This window comes from Mus caroli, chromosome 11 (genome assembly GCF_900094665.2).
Source record: "Mus caroli chromosome 11, CAROLI_EIJ_v1.1, whole genome shotgun sequence".
In the NCBI taxonomy this organism is placed as follows: domain Eukaryota; kingdom Metazoa; phylum Chordata; class Mammalia; order Rodentia; family Muridae; genus Mus; species Mus caroli.
In genome coordinates this window covers 65662538-65686707 of record NC_034580.1, presented here as the reverse complement: position 1 = coordinate 65686707, position 24170 = coordinate 65662538, and the positions used below count along the sequence as shown (strand labels likewise).

General features: G+C 40.6%; 1 protein-coding gene across 2 annotated transcripts in view; it reads right to left on the bottom strand.

Moving 5' to 3' along the window:
* Positions 1 to 24170, bottom strand: part of Rabep1 (rabaptin, RAB GTPase binding effector protein 1) — a 97939-nt gene that overhangs the window by 20102 nt on the left and 53667 nt on the right. Inside the window, exons 6-12 of one of the 2 annotated variants that reach the window (XM_021177943.2) lie at positions 22252 to 22387; positions 18319 to 18497; positions 14946 to 15077; positions 6211 to 6678; positions 4699 to 4803; positions 2992 to 3108; positions 763 to 861 (exon numbers count right to left, since the gene is read on the bottom strand). In XM_021177943.2, coding sequence (XP_021033602.1) covers positions 763 to 861; positions 2992 to 3108; positions 4699 to 4803; positions 6211 to 6678; positions 14946 to 15077; positions 18319 to 18497; positions 22252 to 22387 — 1236 coding nt within the window. The remainder of the gene's footprint in view (positions 1 to 762; positions 862 to 2991; positions 3109 to 4698; positions 4804 to 6210; positions 6679 to 14945; positions 15078 to 18318; positions 18498 to 22251; positions 22388 to 24170) is intronic. The other variant, XM_021177944.2, reaches the window with a different exon arrangement.

Genomic DNA, 24170 nt, shown 5'->3' with positions numbered 1-24170 from the left:
AACTCCGCCATAACTGACCCAGGCCATTAGATACAGGCTCCACAAGACAAACACAGCCAGAGTAGTAAGGACAGAGTCCAAGCCTCAATTATTCCACAAAGCTTCCCAGTAGCCACTGCTCAGGAAGCACTGCTTCTGCCCCTCACAGCTGATGGCCTTCTGGAAGACCTCCAGAGCTACAGCAAATATATAAATTCTGGGAAATTAATAATGTTTCTTTTTTTTTAAGATTTATTTATTTATTTATTATATGTAAGTACACTGTAGCTGTCTTCAGACACACCAGAAGAGGGAGTCAGATCTTGCTACAGATGGTTGTGAGCCACCATGTGGTTGCTGGGATTTGAACTCAGGACCTTCGGAAGAGCAGTCGGGTGCTCTTACCTGCTGAGCCATCTCACCAGCCCCCAATAATGTTATTCTAATTAAATAAAAGTTACCCAGGAAAAATAGATAAATATTCAAAAGCTGTGTGAGCTGGAGATGACAGTTATCTCTATTCTTTTAGCTCGTATTTTAAACTGAAAATTAAGTACTGGCCTATCATAGTTTACTCTGTTTAGGTTTCCCAAGTGAGAAAGGGGAGCAGGGTGAGGAGCTCTGCTTAGAAGCAACATCTGTACAGTATTCACCATCATAAATCCTCTGGAGGCCCTGGAGTGTAGCCACTCCAATAGGAAGTCACTTTCAGCAGGGTGATATATTAAAGATAATGTTGAGAAAGCAATCCAGGAATAAAGGTGGCATGTGACAGTGACTTACCATCTGCTCCTGAACGTCCCTCTTTGCTTGGGAAAAGCTCTGTTGTAACTCTTCAAGTAAGACCTCAGAGGCTTGGGCTCTTAAAACAAGTGCAGATATCTGAACAGAAGATGCACATGTGAAATACAATTAAAACTGGCTCTCTGAAGCTAACCCTGCATCTCATTACTCCACACAAGTCCATGGGAACCACTCATCTTCCATTCAACCAATGTGTACATTTGCTATATGGCAAGACTTTCCAGTACACCAGGGCATTAGCAAAGCTCAAGTCATGTGCTGACATATATTAACAACCAGTAGTAATTGGTCCTTAGAATGACCTAGTTATGGATATATTTTTAAGAGGCAAAAATAAAGAAAGAAAAAGAAAAAAAAGGAAGGAAAGAAAGAAAGCAATGAAAACTAGAAGCCTGGGGCTGGAGAAAAGGCACAGAAGGTAAAAGCACTTGCTGCTAAGCCTCAGCTTGGCCCTCAGAACCCAGAATCCTTATGGTGGAAGGAGAGAACGGACTCCTGCAAGCTGTCCTCTGATCTCTGCACACGTGCTACGGCCACATATTTTACACATGCATGATGAATACATGTGTGCACACAAACAAATAGATATATTTCTTTAAAATGGAAGAAAGGAGAGAAAGAGAGGAGACAGCACACCTTTAAAGGATAAATGAAGTCCTTTGAGTTGGTTACAACCTTCTAAGGTAGGTATTAAAGAGCAATTAGTACCATTTAACTCTTGACTATCTGAATTACTGTTAATATTCCTGGGGAGGGAATTATTTGAAAACTAATCATTCACACACAAAAACTAATAGAAATAATTTTGCCTGTGCATTTAAAAAATGATTGCTAGAATTCTGTTTCTAGCTGGGCTGTGTAGTGGCACAAACCTTTAATCCCAGCACTCAAGAGGCAGAGGCAGTCAGAACCTTGAGTTCAAGGCCAGCCTGGACTACAAAGTGAGTTCTAGGACAGTAGGGTAACACAGCAAAACCCTGCCTCAAAAAAAAAAATAAAAAATAAAAATAGAAAAATAAAAAGTAACTACTGACAATAAGGCTGTATAAAAATATAAAATGTACCTTTTCAAAAGATTTTAGTTGTATTTTTAATTATGTATATATGTATATATTGAGTTTGGTTTGTGCATGTGAGTGTAGAACCAGGTGGATCTCTGTGAGTTCAAGGCCAGCCTGGTTTACTTAATGAGTTCCAGGACAGACAGAGCTGTGTAGAGAGACCCTTTCTCAATAATGATGAGGATGGCAATGGTAACGATGACGATGATCATGATGATGGTGGTGATGGTGATGATGACCATGATGACGACAAGGAGGAGGAGGTGATGGAGGGAGGAAGGAGGAGGAAGAAGGGAGAAGGGAGTGTAAGGAGAACAAAGAAGGAAGGTGAAGAGGAGGAAGGGGGGAGTGGGGAAACCAGGGACTAAATTGAGGCTTAGTAGTAAGCACTTTACCCACTGAGCCATCTTGCCAGCCCTTGTTTGGTTTTTGAGACAAGGTCTTAAATAGCCAGACTGGCCTCCAGTTCTGTAACTAAAGATGGCCTTGAACTTCCTCCTACCTCTCAAGAAATGAGATATCAGGTATATACCTCCACCCCCAGTTTATATGGTGCTTGGGATCAAAGCAAGTGCTTAATGCACCCTAGACAAGCACTCTATCAACTGAGCTACATTTCCAGCCAGTAAGTCCTATCTTTCTTGTTAGTGAAGTTCTTGTGTACCAGGGAGAACCCAGTAAACACACACACACACACACACACAAGGAAATCCAAAGCCGTCGGAGACATTAGAAATGCATTAAGTTTGTTAACTTATTATTTCAAAAGGAATAGATAGTAAGATGCTGGAGAGACAGCTCAGCAGTTAAGAAACTTGTTGTTCTTGAAAAGGACCAGAATTTTGTTCCCAGAATACACATGGTGGCTCACAACTATCTATAATTCCACTTGCAGGGGATCTGACCCTCTTCTGACCTTCCAGAGGACTAAGAATACATGTGGTACACATACATGCAAGTAAAACACATATACATATTTAAAATATAAATAAATCCTTAGAAAAATAGCATGGAACAATCAGAAAACACTTTTTATCTCAGAGAAAACAAAACTCCTAAGTCTTCAAAGCAGAGGAATAAAGCAACCATACTCTTTGAAACTCTAAGTGTGATTTAGCAAGCAGGTCCTCTCTCGTGCACCGCTCACCTGGTGGCTTGAGTCCTCCGCACTCTGCTTGAGGAAGTCCTCCAGCTCCTGTTTCTCTTTCATCGTCTTCTCGAGCTGGTCATTAGCTTGCCTGAGCATTAACTGCAGTTTTTTCACCTATATAATTTTAAAAGTCAACCAGAAGGAAGTAGTTGTACTTCTGCTGTTAATCCAGGGCCTCATGCATGCTAGGCAAGGGCTCTACCACTGTGCTACACCCTCAACCCACAATTCTTTTGTGAGTTAAAAAAATGTTTTTTTGGCTTGTCAATCCAGAAAGAAATGAATGGGCTCAAGCATTATGGTGAGCTTTACAGTTAGCAACAGCTTTTCACATACATAATCTCGTTTGAAAACCTCCTCTCTGCTAGGATCCTAGGTCCCTAGGATTCAGAAGAACCTTATACACTTTATAAAAGTGAAATTATAATACTTTTTCTATTTAAAAGCAGTTATGCCTCCAAGATGCTAGGCTCAATGTAATTCCTCTGATTATCTCCTCTCCACACTGGTCTCACCCTGGCCTTCCTCTGCCGCTCCTTCTCAGACTAGCTTATAAGCTCATATGCCAGCCATGTGTCCTAGAACATACCACTCCCTTTCATGACTCTGAACATTTCCCGCCTTAAGTATATTTCTCCTTCCCTAGTTCTTCTCCTAATGTGAAAGCAGACTCTAAAGCATACAGTTCAAGTGTTGTCTTTCCTGAAACTACAGCTAAGCTACACACCCTCCTCTAATCTAGACATCATCTCTAGGAACAAGACAGACTGAACTTATGCTTTGGTTTGTAATGCTGAAAGAAAGCTCCTATGGGCCAAAACCATCTTTCAACTGTATCTGAATTGCTGGAATCCAGTAAAACACCAGGCAAGCAAGAGGCATCTATAGAAGCCTACAGAAATAACTAAGGAATCCAAGAGAGCCCTTTCCCATGTCAGGCTATCAGAAGCCAACCATTGTATCTTAGTTTAAGTAGCTTTAGAAATCCACCTGTAAGCTATCAATAAAAGAGACTACAGATGAGGGACTGGGTATCAGTGACACCTGGAAATACCAGATCTTTATTCTCACCTCCTTCGGCTCTGATGGCAAAGGCAATAAGAGATCCTCAGAACAACCAAAGAAAACTATTCCTTTCCTGACACACTCTCACAAGACTACTCTTGTTAAACTCTACACTGTTACCAGTGTCACACTCTTCTACTCTGTATTTGGAAAAGAACTTTACCCTCAAGTAGTTCAAGTAGTCCAAGCCTGGAGGAGCTTAACTTCTGTGCCCTGTGAATCACCATTAATCAAATCAACAAATTTACAGCAAACAGGCAGTAAGCAACAAATCCAAACTCTGGCCACCATGACACCCGGCTAGCTTTTGTGGTCAGAGTCCACAGTAAATGTTACCTCCCTCATATCTGTATGATTAAGTTCACTGTGAGGGTGAGATCAAGCCAGCATCAGGTTTAGGTGTTTGGGTGATGGAGTGCAGAGAAAGGTGCTAAGGTGTTGCTGGCACCTCTGAGGGCTGAGCTAGCTGATATAGTGTTAGCATGCTAATGAAAAATGGATACCCATTCCTACAGGCTCTCATTGGAAATCAGCTGCCACTGTTGCCACTGTGTGTGCTAGATTATTCCATAACCAGATAGATACACTTCATATAGCAGACGGAAGAAAAAAAAACTCTGTGGCTCTAATGAAACTCACCTGGTCTCTTGTTTCAGCTTCCTGAATCTGAATTCCTTGTAACTGTTTTTCATAATTGGAACACATATCACAACGTCTACCAAGCTTATTTCCAGCATTATGTACCTGAAGGGCACCAAAATTACCACTTATCAGCCAAAACAAAATAATTCTGTCTCATACTCATGGAACAAACACACGTTCTTACCAGTGTTACTCAATGCATAGCACAGAGTAAATGCTTCAGAGATTTACAGGAAAAAGTTAAAATATAGAGTCAGATTCTAGAAGTTGTAACTTGTAGTACAAGTATGGTAGAAAAACAATGGACACAACTTAGCACCAAGGGCCACAAAACACCACATTTGAAGAACACACAGAGCAAGCGAGAGGTGCTACACCATACACTCAACACTACCTAACAAAAGGAGGAAGGAAAGACAGGCAGCAGCGAGTCCCCCCATCATGAGCTCCGGAAGCAGCATGGTCTTGACATGTCCGGCATGGCTCAAGGACAATGTACTTAGGTTTAGCAGGCTGCTCCATTTATTGCGTGCTTCTTTAAAGAGAAGGAGCCCTGAGAAGGGAAAGCACTACGGCCAGAACTCCTAGAGTCTAACACAGGTTCTGCTCGATCTCTCTGAGCCAGTTTCTTCATCTGTAACTGGGCACTGCTGTGACCTGACTGCCTCATTTATGATCAGAAAGCTCAAAGAGATGAGGTATGTGAAAGGGCTTGGGATCTGTAAAGCAGTGTGCAAATACAACTTACATTCCTTTTTGGTTTTATTTTTCCAGACAGGTTTTCTCTGTATAACAGCCCTGGCTGTCCTGGACTCGTTTTGTAGACCAGGCTAGCCTCAAACTCACAAAGACCCGCCTGCCTCTGCCTCCTGAGTGCTGGGATTAAAGCTGTGTGTCACCACACCCAACACAACTTAGATTCTTAATCTTTACATTTAAAATAGTTTGAGAAAAATTACTTTTCATCAAGGGTGCCTTTTTTCCCTCTCCCATGTTTCCCAATCCTCCTTAAACCCACGCTCTATATCAGGTGCTTGACCACTTCTACATTTTAAAAGGAAAGAAAAAAAAATAAGTGAGTGAGTCATAGCATTCACTCAGCTTGAGTAAACTGAAAACTCAAATTCAGGCTGTTCTAACTGTGATGCTTGTTAACACCACTGGCTAGCCAGCTTCCTGTGACAGTCAGATAGAAGAGATGAAGCAGACTTGACAGGGGGTGGGTATGTGCTAACACATTCTTGCTGGCAGCACAAGCCTGTGCTGACTCCAGGAACTATCTCCTGAATCAACAATGAATATCAGTTATCTATTCCCTCCAGAGAGAGAAGAGAGCAAGCTGTGGTGGTGCACACAGGGTTGGCAAGGTACAGGCAGGCGGATCAAGAGACATCCTCTGAGTTTCAAGGTCATCTTCACTATATAGTAAGTTGGAGGTTAGCTTGGGCTATATGAAACTCTGTCTCAAAACAAAAAGAGAACAAAAGAAACAAGGTCAGACTATCTCACCTCTTTCTGCAGGAGATTCCATTCCGTCTCACTCACTAAGCGGTAACCACTGGGAGATACATATGCACTCTCCATACCCTGGGTGACACTGGAGAGGAGGGACGCTGTCTCCTCCTGCTCAGGTGTCATTGCCTTAATTGCTCTTTCTTGATCTTTGGTTAACATAAACCCACTTGGCATCTGCAGTGACCCAAGGGACACAGTATCAAAGTTCTCAGACACAGAATCTGCTCCAACCAGTGGTCCAAAGTCCGACTCATCCAAATTTCCAGCAGATTTCGCTTTGTAGTTATAGCCTAAAGCTTTGGATTGCAATGAGCTTGAGGTTCCCAAGCTGTCTGTAGACTGAGCTCTCCGGAGTCCATCTTTAAACATGTCATTGTCCGATTTACTAAATGGATCTCCAGATGGTAACAGCAAGTCTGCATCCAAGGAATGGACTGACCCATGGGTGCTGTCTAAATGCTCCTGAAATGTGAAAATACATTAATTTCAAGTTAGATAATTCTCTGAACCACCATGTAATACATACATACATACTCACACACACATACACACACACACACACACACATATATATATACCACCACATATTAAACATACTCAGTTTTCTGCCTTCATATAATTACTTAGCCATTTATCAAGTAAATCTCTTCTGTTTGTTAGGTACTATTCAGGCACAGGTTAGACATGTGAACAAAATACAACTTTTTTGTTGTTGTTGTTGTTTTCAAGACAGGGTCTCTCTTTGTAGCCCTGGCTGTCCTGAAACTCACTCTATAGACCAGGATGGCCTCAAACTCAGAAATCCACCTGCCTCTGCCTCCCAAGTGCTGGGATCAAAGGCGTGCACCGCCACCACCCGGACAAAATACAACTTCTAATTTTAAGATGTGTACAGTTTCTTGAGAGTTTAAGCAAGTAAACAGACTCTTATAATACTGTATAGGCCCATACAAGATAGAGGTCAGCTCATGTTCTGAGACCTCGAGGGGAAACATCTGGTTAAGAAATGAGTTGGCAAACATCACGTGCAACTCGGTATTAGGTACATTACGTGTGAAGCGCCTGTTGAAGACCCAAGTACAGGCATTCACCAGACAAACAGAAAAGCCTTTGGACAGACAATTGGAAATAACCATTGTACAAAGATAACTAAATGCAACTGTAATCCCAGCATTTAGGAGGGATCAGTACACAGATTTCTGCAAGTGCCAAGCCAGCCTGGTCTACATACTGAGTTACAGAACAGCCAGGACTATGTAGAAACATTGTCTCCAAAAAAATAAAAGCAACTAAAGGTGCAATGGCAAATCCTACAATGAAAGTAACAGATGGTGGTCAAGGGCAATGTGAATAAGAAATACCACTGTTTGGGAGAAGCACAAAGGAAGGCATAGCCAGAACAGGAATAAAAGCAGAGGATCATACTGTGAAGCCAAGTTTCAAGCAAGGCGTAAGATTAAACACAGAGCAAGGGGAAGAAGCCAAAAATACAGTGAAAATCACATGACTCCGTCTACGGGAAATGTCCAGAACACAGAGACATAGCAGACTAATTACAAGAATCTGGGGAAGAGGTATAGAATGTTTGGGAGGTGGTGTGTGTGTGTGTGTGTGTGTGTGTGTGTGTGTGTGAGAGAGAGAGAGAGAGAGAGAGAGAGAGAGAAAGAGAGAGAATGTATTCAAACTATACAAAGGTAGTAACTACACAGCATTGAACATATTAACTGCCTAGGAATTGCACACTTGAAATTGCTAATTCTATGCTGCATGTGCACATTTTATGCATTTACTCATATTAACTATTAACAACTGTACAAGAGGTAAATGCAGAGTACTGCTACTGTACAATGCAATTACACAGTGAGGGGTAACAATGAGAAGCCAGGCGGTGCTAGCACACAACTTTAATTCCAGCACTCTAGAGGCAGAGTCAGGAGGATCACTGAGTTCAAGGCCAGCCTAGACTGGTCTATAAAATGAGTTCCAGGCCAGCCAAGGTTCATGGTTCTGCAGGTAAAGGGGCTTGCTGCAATCAGATAATCTGAGCTTGATCCCCAGGACGCTCAGGAAGAAGGACAGAACCAACTCAGAAAGAGGTCCTCTAATTACTAGATGCACTCACACACACACGCACGCACGCATGTTAAATGTCAAAATGAAATAATAAAAAGAAAGGTAACAAGTTTTTTTGAAATTGTATTTAATTTAAATTACTACTCTTGGGCAGGAGAGGTGAGCCAGTGGTTAAAGGACTGGCTACTCTTGCCCAGGACCCAGGTTTGGTTCCCATCACCTATGTGGTGGCTCACAACCACTTGCAGCTCTAGTTCCAGGGGATGCAATGCGCTCTTCTGACCTCTGCAGGTACCTGCATACATGGAGTACATATGCATACATTTAGGCACACACACATAAAACAAATAAATCCCTTTAAAAAAAAGATTAAAATTATTTATTTAAACTTTATGTGCACTGGTGTTTTACCTGCATGTATGTATGAGGGTGTCAGATCTCTGGAGCTGCAGCTGCATGCACAGTTGTGACCTGCCATGTGAGTGCTGGGACTTGAGCCTGGGTCCTCTAGAAGAGCAGTGAGTGCTCTCAACTGCTGAACCTCCTCTTTAGCCCCAACAACTCCTTAAGATAATGTTAACCTCTATAGACAGGGTCTCATCATGTAGCTTTGGCTGACTTAGAACTCACAAAGATCTGTCTGTCCCTAACTTCCAAGTGCTGACATTAAAGGTATTGTGTCAACATGTTGGACCTATTTTTTGTTTTAAATACCGTTTTATGGACCAACTAGAAAAAAATGGAGGGGCTGGAGAGAGGGCTCAGTGGTTAAGAGCGTCAACTGCTCTTCTGAAGGTCGTGAGTTCAAATCCCAGAAACCACATGATGGCTCACAACCATCAGTAATGAGATCTGATGCCCTCTTCTGGGGTATCTGAAGACAGCTACAGTGTACTTACATATAATAAATAAATATTAAAAAAGAAAAAAGAAAAAATGGAGAATACACCAGTTGATGTTCTTGTTTTTTTATTTTCAAGTATCTTAAAACTGTTGCCTGGTATAATAAAAAGTTGATTATTGTTAATTTCTCTATTTCTTTTCTTTCAAATATTTTTACTCATTTGAAATTCAAAATTGCTGGGAAAACAAAACTAGTTTAACTAAGCTATTGATGGCAATTGTCCCAAATTAAAAAAAAAAAAAAAAAAGGAAACTAAAAACCCATTCTGTAAACTTTCAAAATGAAAATAAATTTAAAAACCCCAGCAATCAGGGCTGGAAAGATGGCTCAGTTGTTTGAGCACAGACTGCTCTTCCAGATGACCCAGGTTTGGTTTCCAGCACCCACATGTTGGCTAACAAATGTATTTAAACTTCAGTCCCAAAGGAATACAACACTGCACACACATGGTGTACAGACAGGTATGCAGGCAAAATATGCACATACACAAAATAATATAATAAAATAAATTTAATTAAAAAATACTACGATCACACATGTTGTAGTGACAGAAAATCAATGGAGAATAGAAAGAACAATTGTAATGGCCACTTAAAGAATACTAGTTGGGGCTGGAGAGATGGCTCTGTGGTCAAGAGGATTGGCTGCTCCTCCAGAGGTCCTGAGGCTCAGTTCCCATCAACCACATGGTGGCTCATAACCATCTATAATGGGATCTGACGCCCTCTTCTGATGTGTCTGAAGACAGTGTAGTGAAAGAAAGAAAGAAAGAAAGAAAGAAAGAAAGAACTCCACAGACATGCCATGACACAGAAAAATAATAAATAGAAAAGCAAAAGGCTATTCTGTAGTCTTTCTAATATATACTTCTAAAGTACTTTATATTATCTTAAAAATGTTAATGCCGGGCTGGTGAGATGGCTCAGTGGGTAAGAGCACCCTACTGCTCTTCCAAAGGTCCAGAGTTCAATTCCCAGCAACCACATGGTGGCTCACAACCATCCGTAACNAGATCTGNCNNCCTCTTCTGGAGTGTCTGAAGACAGCTACAGTGTACTTACATATAATAAATAAACAAATCTTTAAAAAAAAAATGTTAATGCCTTTAAACTCAGCTGTTCTTTTCCTAAGAACTTGAACAATAAGACACATTACAATGATTTTTTTTGTACAAGAGAAATTATATGTAATAACATTATAGTGTTATTTAATGAAAACATTTTATTCAACAAAAAAAAACCAACCAATTTGATAAGGAGTATGTTAACCATGTTTATTCTATAGGTCATGTTTGGGCATCTTGGAGTCCTTACTAGCTAGGCAGAGACTATGTACCCTAGCACTACCTACCTAGGGTCACTCACCACATGTAAACCGAACAGTCTCAGATTTATAACCCCAACCACCTCCTTTATCCAATTTTCACCAAGCCATTACTTCTCCTGCTCCAAATCACCCAGGAACAGGTAGATCCCAAACAATTAAAGCAATTCCTAGGACCCAAAGGCTTCCAGAATTATTCACACTAGCCAGCCCTGAGTTTCTCTCCGAGCCTACACTGCATGTCATGGCTCTCATTGCTGGGGAAAGCATGTGATGGCGATGCACAGCAGTGAGTGGCATAATACCTGTTCAACACATACTGGGCTTGAGAGAAAAAACAGACAGAAAAATGTAACAGCAAACTGTTCCAAAGATACTGACCTCCTCATGCTGTCAGCCACCTCATAAATTAAAGCCTTGTCACAAGGTAGCAGGGAAATGGTCAAGAGATTATGGTACATTTACATTAAAAGTCTATTAAATGGGTTCAAAAATTTAAGGATGACAAAACTTTAAATTAGATTTAAGCAAGTAGGAACACTCATAAACATGCAGTAACAATATAGAGTATATTTGCAAAGTACAAATATACAGTCAGGCATGATGACACATACCTGTAATCCCAGCACATGGAAAACAGAGGCAGAAAGCTCAGAAGTTCAAGGCTAGCCTGGACTACATAAAAGTTTGTCTCAAACAAAATAAAGCAAAACAAACAAGCAAAGTAAGTGGGAACATACTTATGTTATCCTGGGAACGAATACAGGAATAGGAGATTGACAAAACACTAGAGACAGTTGTCTCTGGGTGGTCTAAACAATTATTTTTATTTGTAAAGCCCTTCCTGCACTTCACAAATGTTCCTTATTTTCCTATTCCTTTCTTAGTGAAAAAGCATATTCTAGGTACAAAAATAAAGATGATGTAAGATTGTTAAAAAATATTAAATGTCCTTAGCAATAAAACTAAGTCTGCAAAGTATTCCATATTGATTTTAATTTACCAGCCAAATCAAATTATCATGAATCTGAATATAAAACAATTATATTCAACACTGAAAATGCAAAGTATCAGGTCTGAAAGTAGAAGTAGAATGTCTCTCTCTGTCTCTCTCTCTCTGTCTCTCTCTCTCTCTCTCTCTGTGTGTGTGTGTGTGTGTGTGTGTGTGTGTGTGTGTGTGTGTGTGTGTCTAACTCGTGGGGGTGAAGGTTGCAGAGAACTGAACCTAGAACCTCATACATGCTGGCAAAGCACTCTACCATGGAGTGCATTCCCCAGCAGAAAGCCTAAAATATATTTTAAAGGCTGGGAAATAATATGCATGGTAGGAGAAAACTATTAAAAACAGAAACAAAACTAAGAAAAATACTTCTTTATAAATCACACATTCTCCTTTCCTGTTTTCTAAACATACTGGGTAGATTACTGCATGATGCAAAGGCCATGTAATATCCTGCTGAACACAAAGATACAGACATTCTCCTGGCAAAATCAGCCAAGCAGCCTTTGGCGTGTGTTCCAGAACGGCGACAAAAATGTACAAAACAATGGCACCATACTTTCCAGTGTCTGGCAGAATTCTTAAAAAAATTAAAAAAAAAAAATTTTTAGTGTCAAGCTGTCAATAAAGATGAAAATACAAGCCATCTGAAACTGTACTGTACATGGCTCAGAGTAAATCTGTAAACTAAACAGAACAAGATACCTGTTAGGCAAATATGGTCAACTGAACTGCAACTTCACAAGCTGGGAAAGGAGGTGAAAGTGAGGGAGGTATGTATGATGGAAATCTCCACCTTTCCAACTCTGGATATCAGCACAGGGCCTTACACATGTAAGCGATAACTACTAAGCTCTAGCTATGGTCCTTACGAGGATGAAATTATCAGCAACAGGGATGACACAAACAGGACTTACAAGAATGAATCACAAGCAGCCAGGCCTAACTGTCGTGAAGTTAAGAACAAGAGGTAAAGCTAGAAGGGCCACTCAACTGGGAAAGGAGGACCCTTGGGTTTTACCCCAGAGGCTCTAGGTATACAAGTTATTTCCTTTACTAAAGAGGTAGCAGCAGCATGAGCTGTGAAGGATGAACAGGAGAACTTTAATAACCAGAAAGAGCAGGGCAAGCATCCCACATGAAGGAACCAACAAGTGATGGGGACATCTTGGCACAAGAGAATGGTGAATATGGCCACTAGGAGATTCTTTCTGGCTCAAAGAAAAAGGTCAATGGTAAAAGTATTTGCCACTAAACCCAAAGACCTAAGTTCGATCCCCAGGTCCCACAAAATGAAAGGAAAACACCAGTCCTCCGACCTCCACATGTATGCTGAGGTGTCTTCAGACCTTCCCATGTTAAAATAAATATGTTTGTTTGTTTTTTAAAAAAACCTTCTTGGGGCTGAAAAAAAATAGCCCAATGGTTAAAAGTACTTGCTGCTCTTACAGAGGACCCGAGTTTGGTTCCCAAAATCCATGGCAGATAGCACAAAACCACTTTTAACTCCAGCTCCAAAGGATCTGATGTCTTCTAGATAGTGTGGGTATGTGCACACATACATACAAACTCTCACACCCACACATAAGTGTGCCCACACACCCAATTTAAAAAATTAAAAAGAAAGAAAATTCTTTCAAATGGTTTCAACAGTCTACACAAATTTCTACTAAGTGACGTAGGTTACAGTAGTCAGTGGTGGTTTGTGTATGAGAGCAATCTGACCGTGACCACACTTAAGGAAGAGATGAGAACAGGACAGTAATGCTGCAGAGTATAGAAAGTTAAAGTAGGACACTCAACACAGAGGCCCTTGCTACACAGTAGGTGTAAGATGACAGCTCACAGGTATGACACCTGACATACTTGCATTTCCAGCCTCTCTGCTCTTCCCCCTCCCAGCACCTGCACCCTTCCTTGAAACTTAATGTATCCTGCCAAAGCTAACCTTCTACCCTCAGAACTTACGCCCTACACTGGAACTGAACAAGTGGCAAGCTTCTATAATCAACCCAAACGTTCTGGAAGCTGAGGAAGGAATAACCTTGAGAGCAAGAGCAAGGTCAGCCTGAACTACATAGCAAGATCCTGTCATTCCCCCACCAGAAAAGCAAGTGTTTAGCAATATTTATAATTCACATTAAAAACAGACACCAAGGCTGGAGATGTGGTTCCCCGGAAGAGCACTCATCCATACGTGTTTGATTCCCAGCACTCACTGGGAGCTCCCTAACATCTGTAATTCCAATTCCAGGGAATCTAAGCTCCCTAACATCTGTAATTCCAATTCCAGGGAATCTAAGCTCCCTAACATCTGTNAATTCCAGGGAATCTAAGCTCCCTAACATCTGTAATTCCAATTCCAGGGAATCTAAGCTCCCTAACATCTGTAATTCCAATTCCAGGGAATCTAATGCCCTCTTTTGGCCTCTATGAGCACTGCATGCACATGGTATATAGACAAATATGCAGGTAAAACACCTACATTTAAATATGTGTGTGTGTGTGTGTGTGTGTGTGTGTGTGTATGTACATGTGTGTATGTGTGTGTATAAAATTTTATATATATAGCATATATATGTAAAGGGACATTGGGCAACACTTGAAAAGTTTACATTTAAATGTGTCTTATCCTTCCCCCAACCCCTTTCTATTAACTCTGTGCTTAAATACGTTAATTAAAAAAAAAAAATTCAATAATCCTCCAATTCTACTTCAAATCAAAAACAAAAAAACATCGTTTAGAAACCTGTTCTGGTGTATGACGTTTGAAAAGAGCAGTAAAGAAATATCTAGTAATTATAAATGGTGAATGAAACAGCATGTTTCGAATAGTGTTAAAATGCTGTAAGAGCAACTGCAACAATGGAACACAGCGGGCATTCATCTCATTTTCATCTACCTACTTTCCACACAAACAAGGTGCCCTGGTCAGTAGTTTACCAAGTCGACACAAGCTAGAGTCATTTGGGAAGAGGAACCGTCAAGTCAAAAAAGATGCTCCCACTAGAGCATTTGCCTGTGGGCAAGCTTGTGGGGCATTTTTTAATTAATTGAGGTACAAGGGCCCACTCCATTGTGAGCTATGTCAACTTGGGCAGGTAGTTCTGGTTGTGTAAGAAAGCAGGCAGAGTAATCCATGAGGAACAAGCCAGAGCCACATTCCTCCATGGCCTCTGCATGAGTTCCCGACACCCCGGTTCCTGCCCTAGTTTCTGCTCTGACTTCCTTCCATGATGGAGTGTGACCTGAAATTTGGTCTTGGTGTTTAATCACAGCAATCGATACCCTCACTAACCTACAAGGTAAATGACTGATGTAGAAATACACTAAAAATTATGAATTTGTGTATAAGAGTTTTTTGAGGTCCCTTGAGTCTTGGGCTCCTACCCAGCACATAGAGTAACTGTAGTCATGGATTCACTTCACCTCTTCATTTGATAATGGGGTTGAAGATTCTTCTTGAGTTAAAGCACACACTACTGGTATTTTTACTTCTTCTTCGGTATCTGTTTTCTTGTTATCTTTTCTCTTATTGACCCTTTGTTGTTCATCCTCCTCCTAAAAGTTAAGAAGAAAAAGCATCATTTAGTTACCGGGGTAATCTATATGTAAGCATCATATAGTTCTTCCACCACTCAAAACAAGAGCAGAGATCTTTATGAGAACCGAAAACTGGACATGAGATAATTTGTTCTGTATTCAGTAGAAGGGGCCTCTGGTCATGATAAACATTTTACTACTATAAGCACAAAGTAAGCAAAGCAAAAAGCAAAATTTAAGAAAGCACACTGTATGAAAGTAAGACAAACAAAAGAAAAGCAACTCCCTGTTCCAGATAACCCAAAACAGGAAAACTACATAAAATAAATCTTATCTCACCACGGAAAACAGAAAAAGCTATCCTGACATCATACTCCCATTGAAAACATGTACAAACTCTGGGACTACCAATGGGAGCTGTAATCCCAGTGGCCCAGAGGCTGAGTCAGTAGGCACAAACTCAAGCCAAGTTGTGAGACACAGGGAGGCTCTATCTCATAAAACTAAAAGACTAAAGACAAAGAGGGAAGCAAGGGGAGGGAAAAATTAGGATCTGAGAGATGTACATAAAACACAAAAGGATGCTCAAAGTCCAAGTACCGACCAGCTCAACAAAGATAAATCTACCTTTTCTGCATAGTAAGGGGAAACAAACACAATTATACAGAAAAGTACACGCAGAATTCTGCAGGAGGAAAAAAATACAAACTGGTTTTTGTTTCATTTAAGAGAGCCAGCAAAGAGAACCCAAAGTATATAACTTCTAGAGCTGAATATCAAAAGACAGGAAGAGGAACTTGCTCACTGAATGAGAAGGTCACTGGGGCTCCAGGGAGAAAGGAAGACTTGTAGGACAGAGACCTAGAAGACTAGACCTGCGGTGAGCAAAGGGCTAACCAGGTCGACACATGTGCAGGAGTATGGAAAGTAAAGGCCAGGGACCAAGCAAGTAAACTAACCTCCAGATTGAATGACTCAAGCGTGGGCACTGCCATCACCTTCCTTGGCTTGCTTCCTAATCTACAACAGGAAAGGCTATGTAATGCCTACCTCACAGACTTTTTGTTTGCTGAGAAATTCTTTATTAAGCTTCAGCACAATACTAGCTAACACAAGTATTAATGAAGGGCTTCAACAATCATCTTAAAAGTAAAAGACTGTTTTAATGAGATTAAAAATCTATACTTTAAGCAAGAATTTAAAAACAAAATTAAAATAAAAACTAAGAAACAAAATCTAACCTAAGTCATATATAGCATTTTAAAATATTTTAATACCTAAAAAAGCAGAGGACACTTTTAACAGTCTAGGGAAATACTTGTACACACATACACTACACCAGAGAATACTGGTTGTGACACTCTCTGAGAAGGAATGGGGGTAGCTCTTGATGTCCACTACAGTGAAGATAAAGTCAATTATAGTTGCTCTGCTACCAGTGAACAAGAGTGAGACAGAACTGGAATATAAACAAACCCAAGATAATGCTTATGGCAAGGCAAAGTATAAAATAATACTCAAGTGTATTTACAAGTTATATGAGCCGGGCGGTGGTGGCGCACGCCTTTAATCCCAGCACTTGGGAGGCAGAGGTAGGCGAATTTCTGAGTTCGAGGCCAGCCTAGTTTACAAAGTGAGTTCTAGGACAGCCAGGGCTATGCAAAGAAACCCTGTCTTGAAAAAAACCAAAACCAAAAAAACCAAAAAACAAAAAAACAAAAACCAAGTTATATGGGGAAGGCAATGATCTAGAAGACACTACCACATTGATAGATGAAGTCACTGGAAGGAGTAGTGTGCCTGAGCACTTGATATTATTTCATTTGTGTTTTAAAATATGTTCATAGACTTATTTATGTGTGTTGCCTACATGTATGTATGTGTGTCATATGAGTGCTGGTGTTCTCATAGGTCTGAAGAGGACATCAGAACAGGGCATCTGATTCCCTGCAACAAGAGTGGATGGTTGTGAACTACCATGTGAGTGCTGGGAATTGAATCTAGACCTCTGCAAAAGCAACAAGTGTTCTTAGCCAAGGAGCCACCTCTTAAGTACCTCGCTTTGTATTTAAAACAAGACCTTTTTCTATGAGAAAGTATTAGTGTTTCATTATTCAGTGGGGTTGGTTATGTGACAGTATCTCACTACCTAACCTAGGCTGCCCTTGAAATCATGATTCTCCTTTCTCTGCCTCCTAAATACTGGGATTTCAGGTGTAGGCCACTACTCCCAACCTCTACCCTATCATATTTTAATCAGACTTTTAAAGCAAGGTCACCACAAATTTGGCCTACTCTGAAAACTCAGAAATCCTGAGAGAACTATATTACTACTGAGAAGATGTTCTCAGAGATACATACAGCTGCGCCCTTCGGTCTCCAAGGGTTATTTCTAAGTCACTTTCTTCCCACATGAGATAATGTATAAAGCCGACAAAGTCCTCCCAATGGCTTGCTTGGGTTTGATCAGAGTTTACTGCCCTCACAGCCATCACTCTCCAATCACACACCCAAGGGCTGGGACTCTAAGTGTGTGCCACCACACCTGGGCTGTAAGTGTGCGCCACCATACCTGGGCTGTAAGTGTGCGCCACCACACCTGGGCTGTAAGTGTGCACCACCACACCTGGGCTGTAAGTGTGCACCACCACACCTGGGCTCTAATGTGCCACTACACCTGGGCTGTAAGTGTGCGCCACCACACCTGGGCTGTAAGTGTGCGCCACCACACCTGGGCTGTAAGTGTGTGCCACTACACCTGGGCTGTAAGTGTATGCTACCACATCTCGGTAGCCACTATGTTTTTTTTTCAAAGTGATATTAAAAATAAAATCACTAAGAGTTAGAGATTTTGCACAGTGGGGCAGCATCTGCCTAGCATGAGCAAGACCCCTCAGTTTGATCCCCAGCATCACAAATAAATGATAATAAAGTGTTACAAAGTATCTTGCTCCAGCTTAGGTCAGCCTCCCACATACACACTGTGATATGAACAGGAGCATGATCACTAACCATGATGCCTAAGAAACAACTGTCTGGGCTGGAGGGATAGCTTAGCTCTTGTTCTTGCAGAACACCCACATCAGGAAGTTCACAACTGACTGCTAACTCCCAAGGATCTGCGCCTCCAGCTTCAATGTGCACTAAACACCCCTTCCAAAAAACACACAGACACAAATACACAGAATAAAAAATAAAATCAATCTTTCAAACAAACAAAGGAAAAAAAAACCAAAAAACAAAAAACAAGCCCATTCACCTGATCTTTCTTCTTTAGTTCTTCAACTTGTCGGAGCTGTTCCGAAGTTAACACAATCTCCATTCTCTGCATGTCTCTCATCAGCAAACGCTGAGATTCCAGAAACTGGTCGTTGGCCTTCTGCCATGTATGCTTTAACTGGTTGTGTTGTTGTCGTTCTTGCTCCAAGAGATGGCAAACTGTTTAGGAGCCCCCCCAATCAAAAACACTGCATTTTGATAGTGGGCAATTTCTTTAGCATAGGTCTACTACAGGTCTGGTCAGCATTCTACTCTGTGAGTTTGCCTTATGACTGACGCCAGTCATCAATCTACAAGTGAACATGGCAACTATTCCCACACCACCCCTGAAACCAAAGTCACCTCAATTACGCCCTTAGGAACAGACAAACAACTTCTGTGCTTCATAATTTTTAGAAAACCTGAATAAACTTTTAAAAAAATGTTAATAGTTGCTTTATTGCAGGACTTGGAGCTGTTATTATAGTTATGGTAATTATTCCTATGTTCTCTTGGGACACAACACATGATTTCCATCCACAAACTTAATATTGAGAAAATACATTGTTTTAAAAGCCTTCAAAGGCTCATTCAGAACCCATATGATAAAAGCCCGGCCTCTGTAGAATAGTGTCTGTATGGCCTGCCCCAGGTCCACTACTCCAGTACCACAGTTTGTTTATTGTCTCTTGTACACTGAGTTGCTGAACTAGCTGGGAGGGTGGGGACAAGGGATGGGCTGATTCACTGTGCAGCCTAGGAACCTCTCTGGGATGTGCCACCACACCTGCTGAACCTCTTTGCTACATCCCCTTAGCTGTAGCCAGAGGTCTGTTCCAAGCTTCACAAAACACTTAAAATTTGACTTCAGAAAACAATAAAAATATTAAAAATAAATGTTAAAAGCATCATGTGACCATGACTTCTTTCAGCTGGGTATAATGACCTAAGTCTGCAGTCCCAGCTAATAAGGATCTTGAGAGCTCAGGAACAGTACCAGCAACTCCTGCCTCCAAAACCTTTTTTAAAGATTTATTTATTTTGTTTATATCCGTACACTGTAGCTGTCTTCAGACATACCAGAAGAGGCCATCAGATCCCATTACAGATTGTTATAAACCACAATGTGGTTGCTGGGAATTGAACTCAGGACCTCTGGAAGAGCAGTCAGTGCTCTTAACCACTGAGCCATCTCTAGTATTTCTTTAAGTGCCCCCCTCCCTTTTTTTAATATACTGTATTTGTTTTGTGTTTTGGTTTTTCGAAACAGGGTTTCTCTGTGTAGCCTGGCTGTCATGAAACTCAAGTCTGTAGACCAGGCTGGCCTTGAACTTAGATCCGTCTGCCTCTGGCTCCCAAGTGCTGGATTAAAGGCGGATGCCAGCAACATCTTTTGGGTTTTGGTTTTATTTTTTAAAGAAACCTATCTATAGGACAAGAAGAACTGACCCCTCTGTTAGTGATCATGCCCCATCTCAATCCATTTCCCAGCAGGGCAGCTATATGGTGCTCTATCCCACAGCAGCTGGGTATGACTGCTGGACAGACCGAGGCTCCAAGTGAGTCTGTAACCTGCTGTTAGACTATTAAACTGCTTCTCAATTTTTACTTTTCTTCTCTTTTCAAGACACGCTTGGGCTGGAGAGGTGGCTCACAACCATCTGTAATGGGATCTGATGCCCTCTTCTGGTGTGTCTGAAGACAGCTACTGTGTACTCTTTTTTTTTTTTTTTTTTTTTTTTTTTTTTTTTTTTTTTTTTTTTTTTTTGTTTGGTTTTTCGAGACAGGGTTTCTCTGTGTAGTCGTGGCTGTCCTGGAACTCACTCTGTAGCCCAGGCTGGCCTCGAACTCAGAAATCCGCCTGCCTCTGCCTCCCAAGTGCTAGGATTAAAGGTGTGCGCCACCACGCCCGGCTTCTGTGTACTCTTATAAATAAAATAAATAAGTCTTATAAAAAAAGGACATTCTTATTTTCCTGTATTTCTTATCCATATTTTAATTAGTTATTTTGTGTGTGTGGTAGGTTATGTATATGTGGAGGTCAGAGGACAAACTGTAGAAGTCATTTTCTCCTCCTACCATATGGATCCTCAGGTCACCAGGCTTGGCCACTGCACCATCTTATTCACTCCAAGATACTTTTTTGATGTGCTAGTATCAGTTCAGAAATTACTGGAGTTTTTTTATTTTAATTGCTTGTTTTTTCAGGCCCAATCCAGAGCATTGTGCTTCCTAGGCAAGTGCTCTACCACCAACTAAGACCCCAACCACCAAAAATTACTTCTTTTACTTCCTCATTTTAATGATCGTTTGAGTCCATTCTTATATATACTAAGAAGGTTTTATAATCTCAAAGATTATTTTAGAAAGGTTATGACACGAATTTTAAATTTATCTTAATCAAATTGAAACTTCTTTCTTTTGGACCCCATTGACAGTGTAGGTGTCTGATGCCAATAGCACATGTAAAAGACTGTTTCCTGGGGGTCAAAACCCTACTCAAAGATTGGGATACTTCCACATTTTATGCAGCAGTTCCTTAGGGATATATTATTTCAGTTTTCAACTATTTGGAGGGAAAGCTGGCTCATAGACAGTCCTAAATTGTTCACATCTCTATTTTCCACAGTGTTGAGGAAGCAACAGTTATTACTGTATATCTCAAGTGTTTGATTTTGTAGTCTTTTTCTTTTGATTTGTTTTGGAGGAGTTCTATTTGTTTTTTTTTTTTTTTTTTTTAAAAAGAGGGAGTGCCTCAGAATTTGAATGAGGGCTCATTTACAGGGAAAAAGAGAAAAATTAAGCAATTATATTATGATCTTAAAAAGTAAAAGAAGGGGTTAGTGAGATGGCTCAGCGAGTAAGAACATTGACTGCTCTTCCGAAGGTCCTGAGTTCAAATCCCAGCAACCACATGGTGGCTCACAACTACCCATAATGAGATTTGACGCCCCCTTCTGGTGCAAATGAAGANAGCTACAGTGTACTTATGTATAATAATAAAATCTTTTTTAAAAAAGTAAAAGAAATACTGTTTCAAAGTATTGTGCTTTTAATTTTCAATCATGTATATATAAGTGGGTATGATTATATACACACAAGTGCAGGTGCATGCAGAGATCTGAAGAGGAGGCTGGAAACCCTGGGGCAGGAGTTATAGGCAAGATGTTCTCTGTAAGGATAGTAGTGCTCTTAACTGTGACCCATCTGTCCAACCCATGTTTGTTTGCATTTTTAAGACTGAGTCAGCCGGGCGGTGGTGGCGCACACCTTTAAGCCCAGCACTTGGGAGGCAGAGGCAGGCGTATTTCTGAGTTCGAGGCCAGCCTGGTCCACAGAGTGAATAGACAGCCAGGGCTATACAGAGAAACCCTGTCTCGAAAAAAACAAAAAAAAAAGATTGAGTCATACTGTAACCCAAGCTGGTCTCAAACTAATGATTGCTCTACTTCAATTTCTCAAGTGTTAAGATTATAGGTGTGAAGCACCACACCCAAGCCTTGTTGCTTTTTTTTTTTAACTGTGGAAATACAGAGTTCACTTGCACATTGCATTATACATCTTCTTAGTGACATCAAAACCTCCCCTTAGACAGCCGTACTACATGAGGTGCTCTCTACCCCACTCTCATTTTTGCTAACCCACTTCCTTCTGAATACCATGCAGACTAAAGCACTTTAAACATCATTGTGTTCTGCCCAGAGCTCATGCCTTGTAAAGTTATTGCTGACGTAGTGGTGGAAGGAGAGGCTCCTTAGCAATCCAAACTCCTTTAGCAACTTTCACAACGGCTTTCAAACTGACCATAAAGCTTAAAATGAATCACTAGCATGCTGCATTCATGCTTTAGGATTTGATGCTGTTGTTCATCAATATGTATTTTACTTACATGGTTGGAATAAAGTAAAAGTATACACAACATATATCTACCTACCTTCATGCAGTTCTTTCCTCAATTTCTCAGCATCTTCCTGTAGCACAGATTTCTGAGTGTTCAAAACAGCTACATACATCTCCAGGTCAGTCCTGCAAGACTTCTCGGCCTCCAGATAATGATTCAGCTCCTTAACCTGAAAGTGTAAAGCTAAACCTTACAACCCCGGTAGGAATGGAAAATGAGGTAAATCTCGATGGCTGTATTTTAAATATGAAAATAGAAGAGAAATTTAGAAAATGACAGAATTGACAGATGCTAGCCATAAGGCTTTAGGTTAAATATATATGTAAAATCTTATGTAACTATTGTATACCATGCATTTCAAAAAGATAATTCAAATTTGTGCTTACAGAGCAATGCGTGCATATGCTTGGCTGTTCTCCTTTGCAGCAACAAAATTAGGATTTGCTTGTGTGTGTGCATGCATTTGTATTACATTGCACATATATGTGTAGGTGCACGAAGCACATATGTATGTAAATCAGACAACTACAGGTGCCATCCCTTAGGTACCAGCCACATGGGGGCTTTATTTTATTCTGTTTTTGGATAGTCTGTCACTGACCTGGAACTTACCTAGTGTGTAGGGTGGCTACATGTTAGGCTCTAAGTATCTGCCTATCTCCTTCTTCCAGGGTCTTTTTCCCTCCTATAGGTTCCAGGGATTGAAGTCCAGCCCTAATGATATCTCCTCAGTCCCGCTCTCCTTTCAGGTAAGATAAAAATGGCATTATATTCTTACAACCTTTCTTTGATTTCTGGGGAGGTAATTCCAAATGCTTTACATTTATAAAATGGACTCATTTTGATCAATACATATAGAAGTTAAAGAAGTTAAGATGAGACGGCTCAGCAGGTAAAAGGTGCTTACCCCTAAGACTGATGGCCTGAGACTGATCCAGAGAACCCACATGGTAAGAGGAAGAGCCAACTGCCTACAGTAATCCTCTGACCTCCATATGTACATCACAGCAGTTAAGGTTTTTTTCAAAAGAGAAGTCAAGAGGCAAAGATAACTAGTCTTATAATAATCATATAAATTTGAAGGCAAATGCTGAAAAATTTCAAATCCTATCTTTTCATAATATTATTTCCTGTTTTAATATTCAGACTAGTAACAACACAGCCTACATAACTAAAATAGACACAGCCAAAATAAAATGCAGCATTACTCAAAAAAAAAAAGGTATGGTAAAAATATTACTTGTCTTATTCTGTCATGTAAATTGTCTATCCTAAACTCGTCGGGTATGAGTAACTTTCTGGGTTTTGGAGATTTTTTTTCCTTTTAAGATTTATTAATGTATATGAGTACACTGTAGCTGTACAGATGGTTATAAGCCTTCATGTGGTTGGGAATTGAATTTAGGACCTCTGCTCATTCTGGTCTGCCCTACTCACTCTGGTCAACTTTGCTAGCTTAGGCCCAAAGATTTATTTATTATATGTAAGTACACTGTAGCTGTCTTCAGACACACCAGAAGAGGGCGTCAGATCTCATTAAAGGTGGTTGTGAGCCACCATGTGGTTGCTGGGACCTTCGGAAGAGCATTCAGTGCTCTTACCCGCTGAGCCATCTTGCCAGCCCATTTGTTTGTTTGTTTTGTTTTGATTGTTTGTTTCAAAATGCTTATACCTAGTTTCAAATTCAACATCTTTTCCATGAGCCATCTCTTTCCAGTTTAAAACAGCTTGTGGTCAGAAACTCTAAGTCAGAAACTAAAATGACCATTTACTGCAGCTTAGTGCTTTGCTAGAAGCTGACAATCGGCCAGCATGACAAAGAGGTCAACACTGTAAGGCAGTCTCTTCAACACCTGTTACCAAGTGAAAGTAACATAGCCAATACAGCAGCCAATATAAAAATGACTTATAACCATGGAGTCCACTACGTCGTATTACTTCTTAGAATGCAC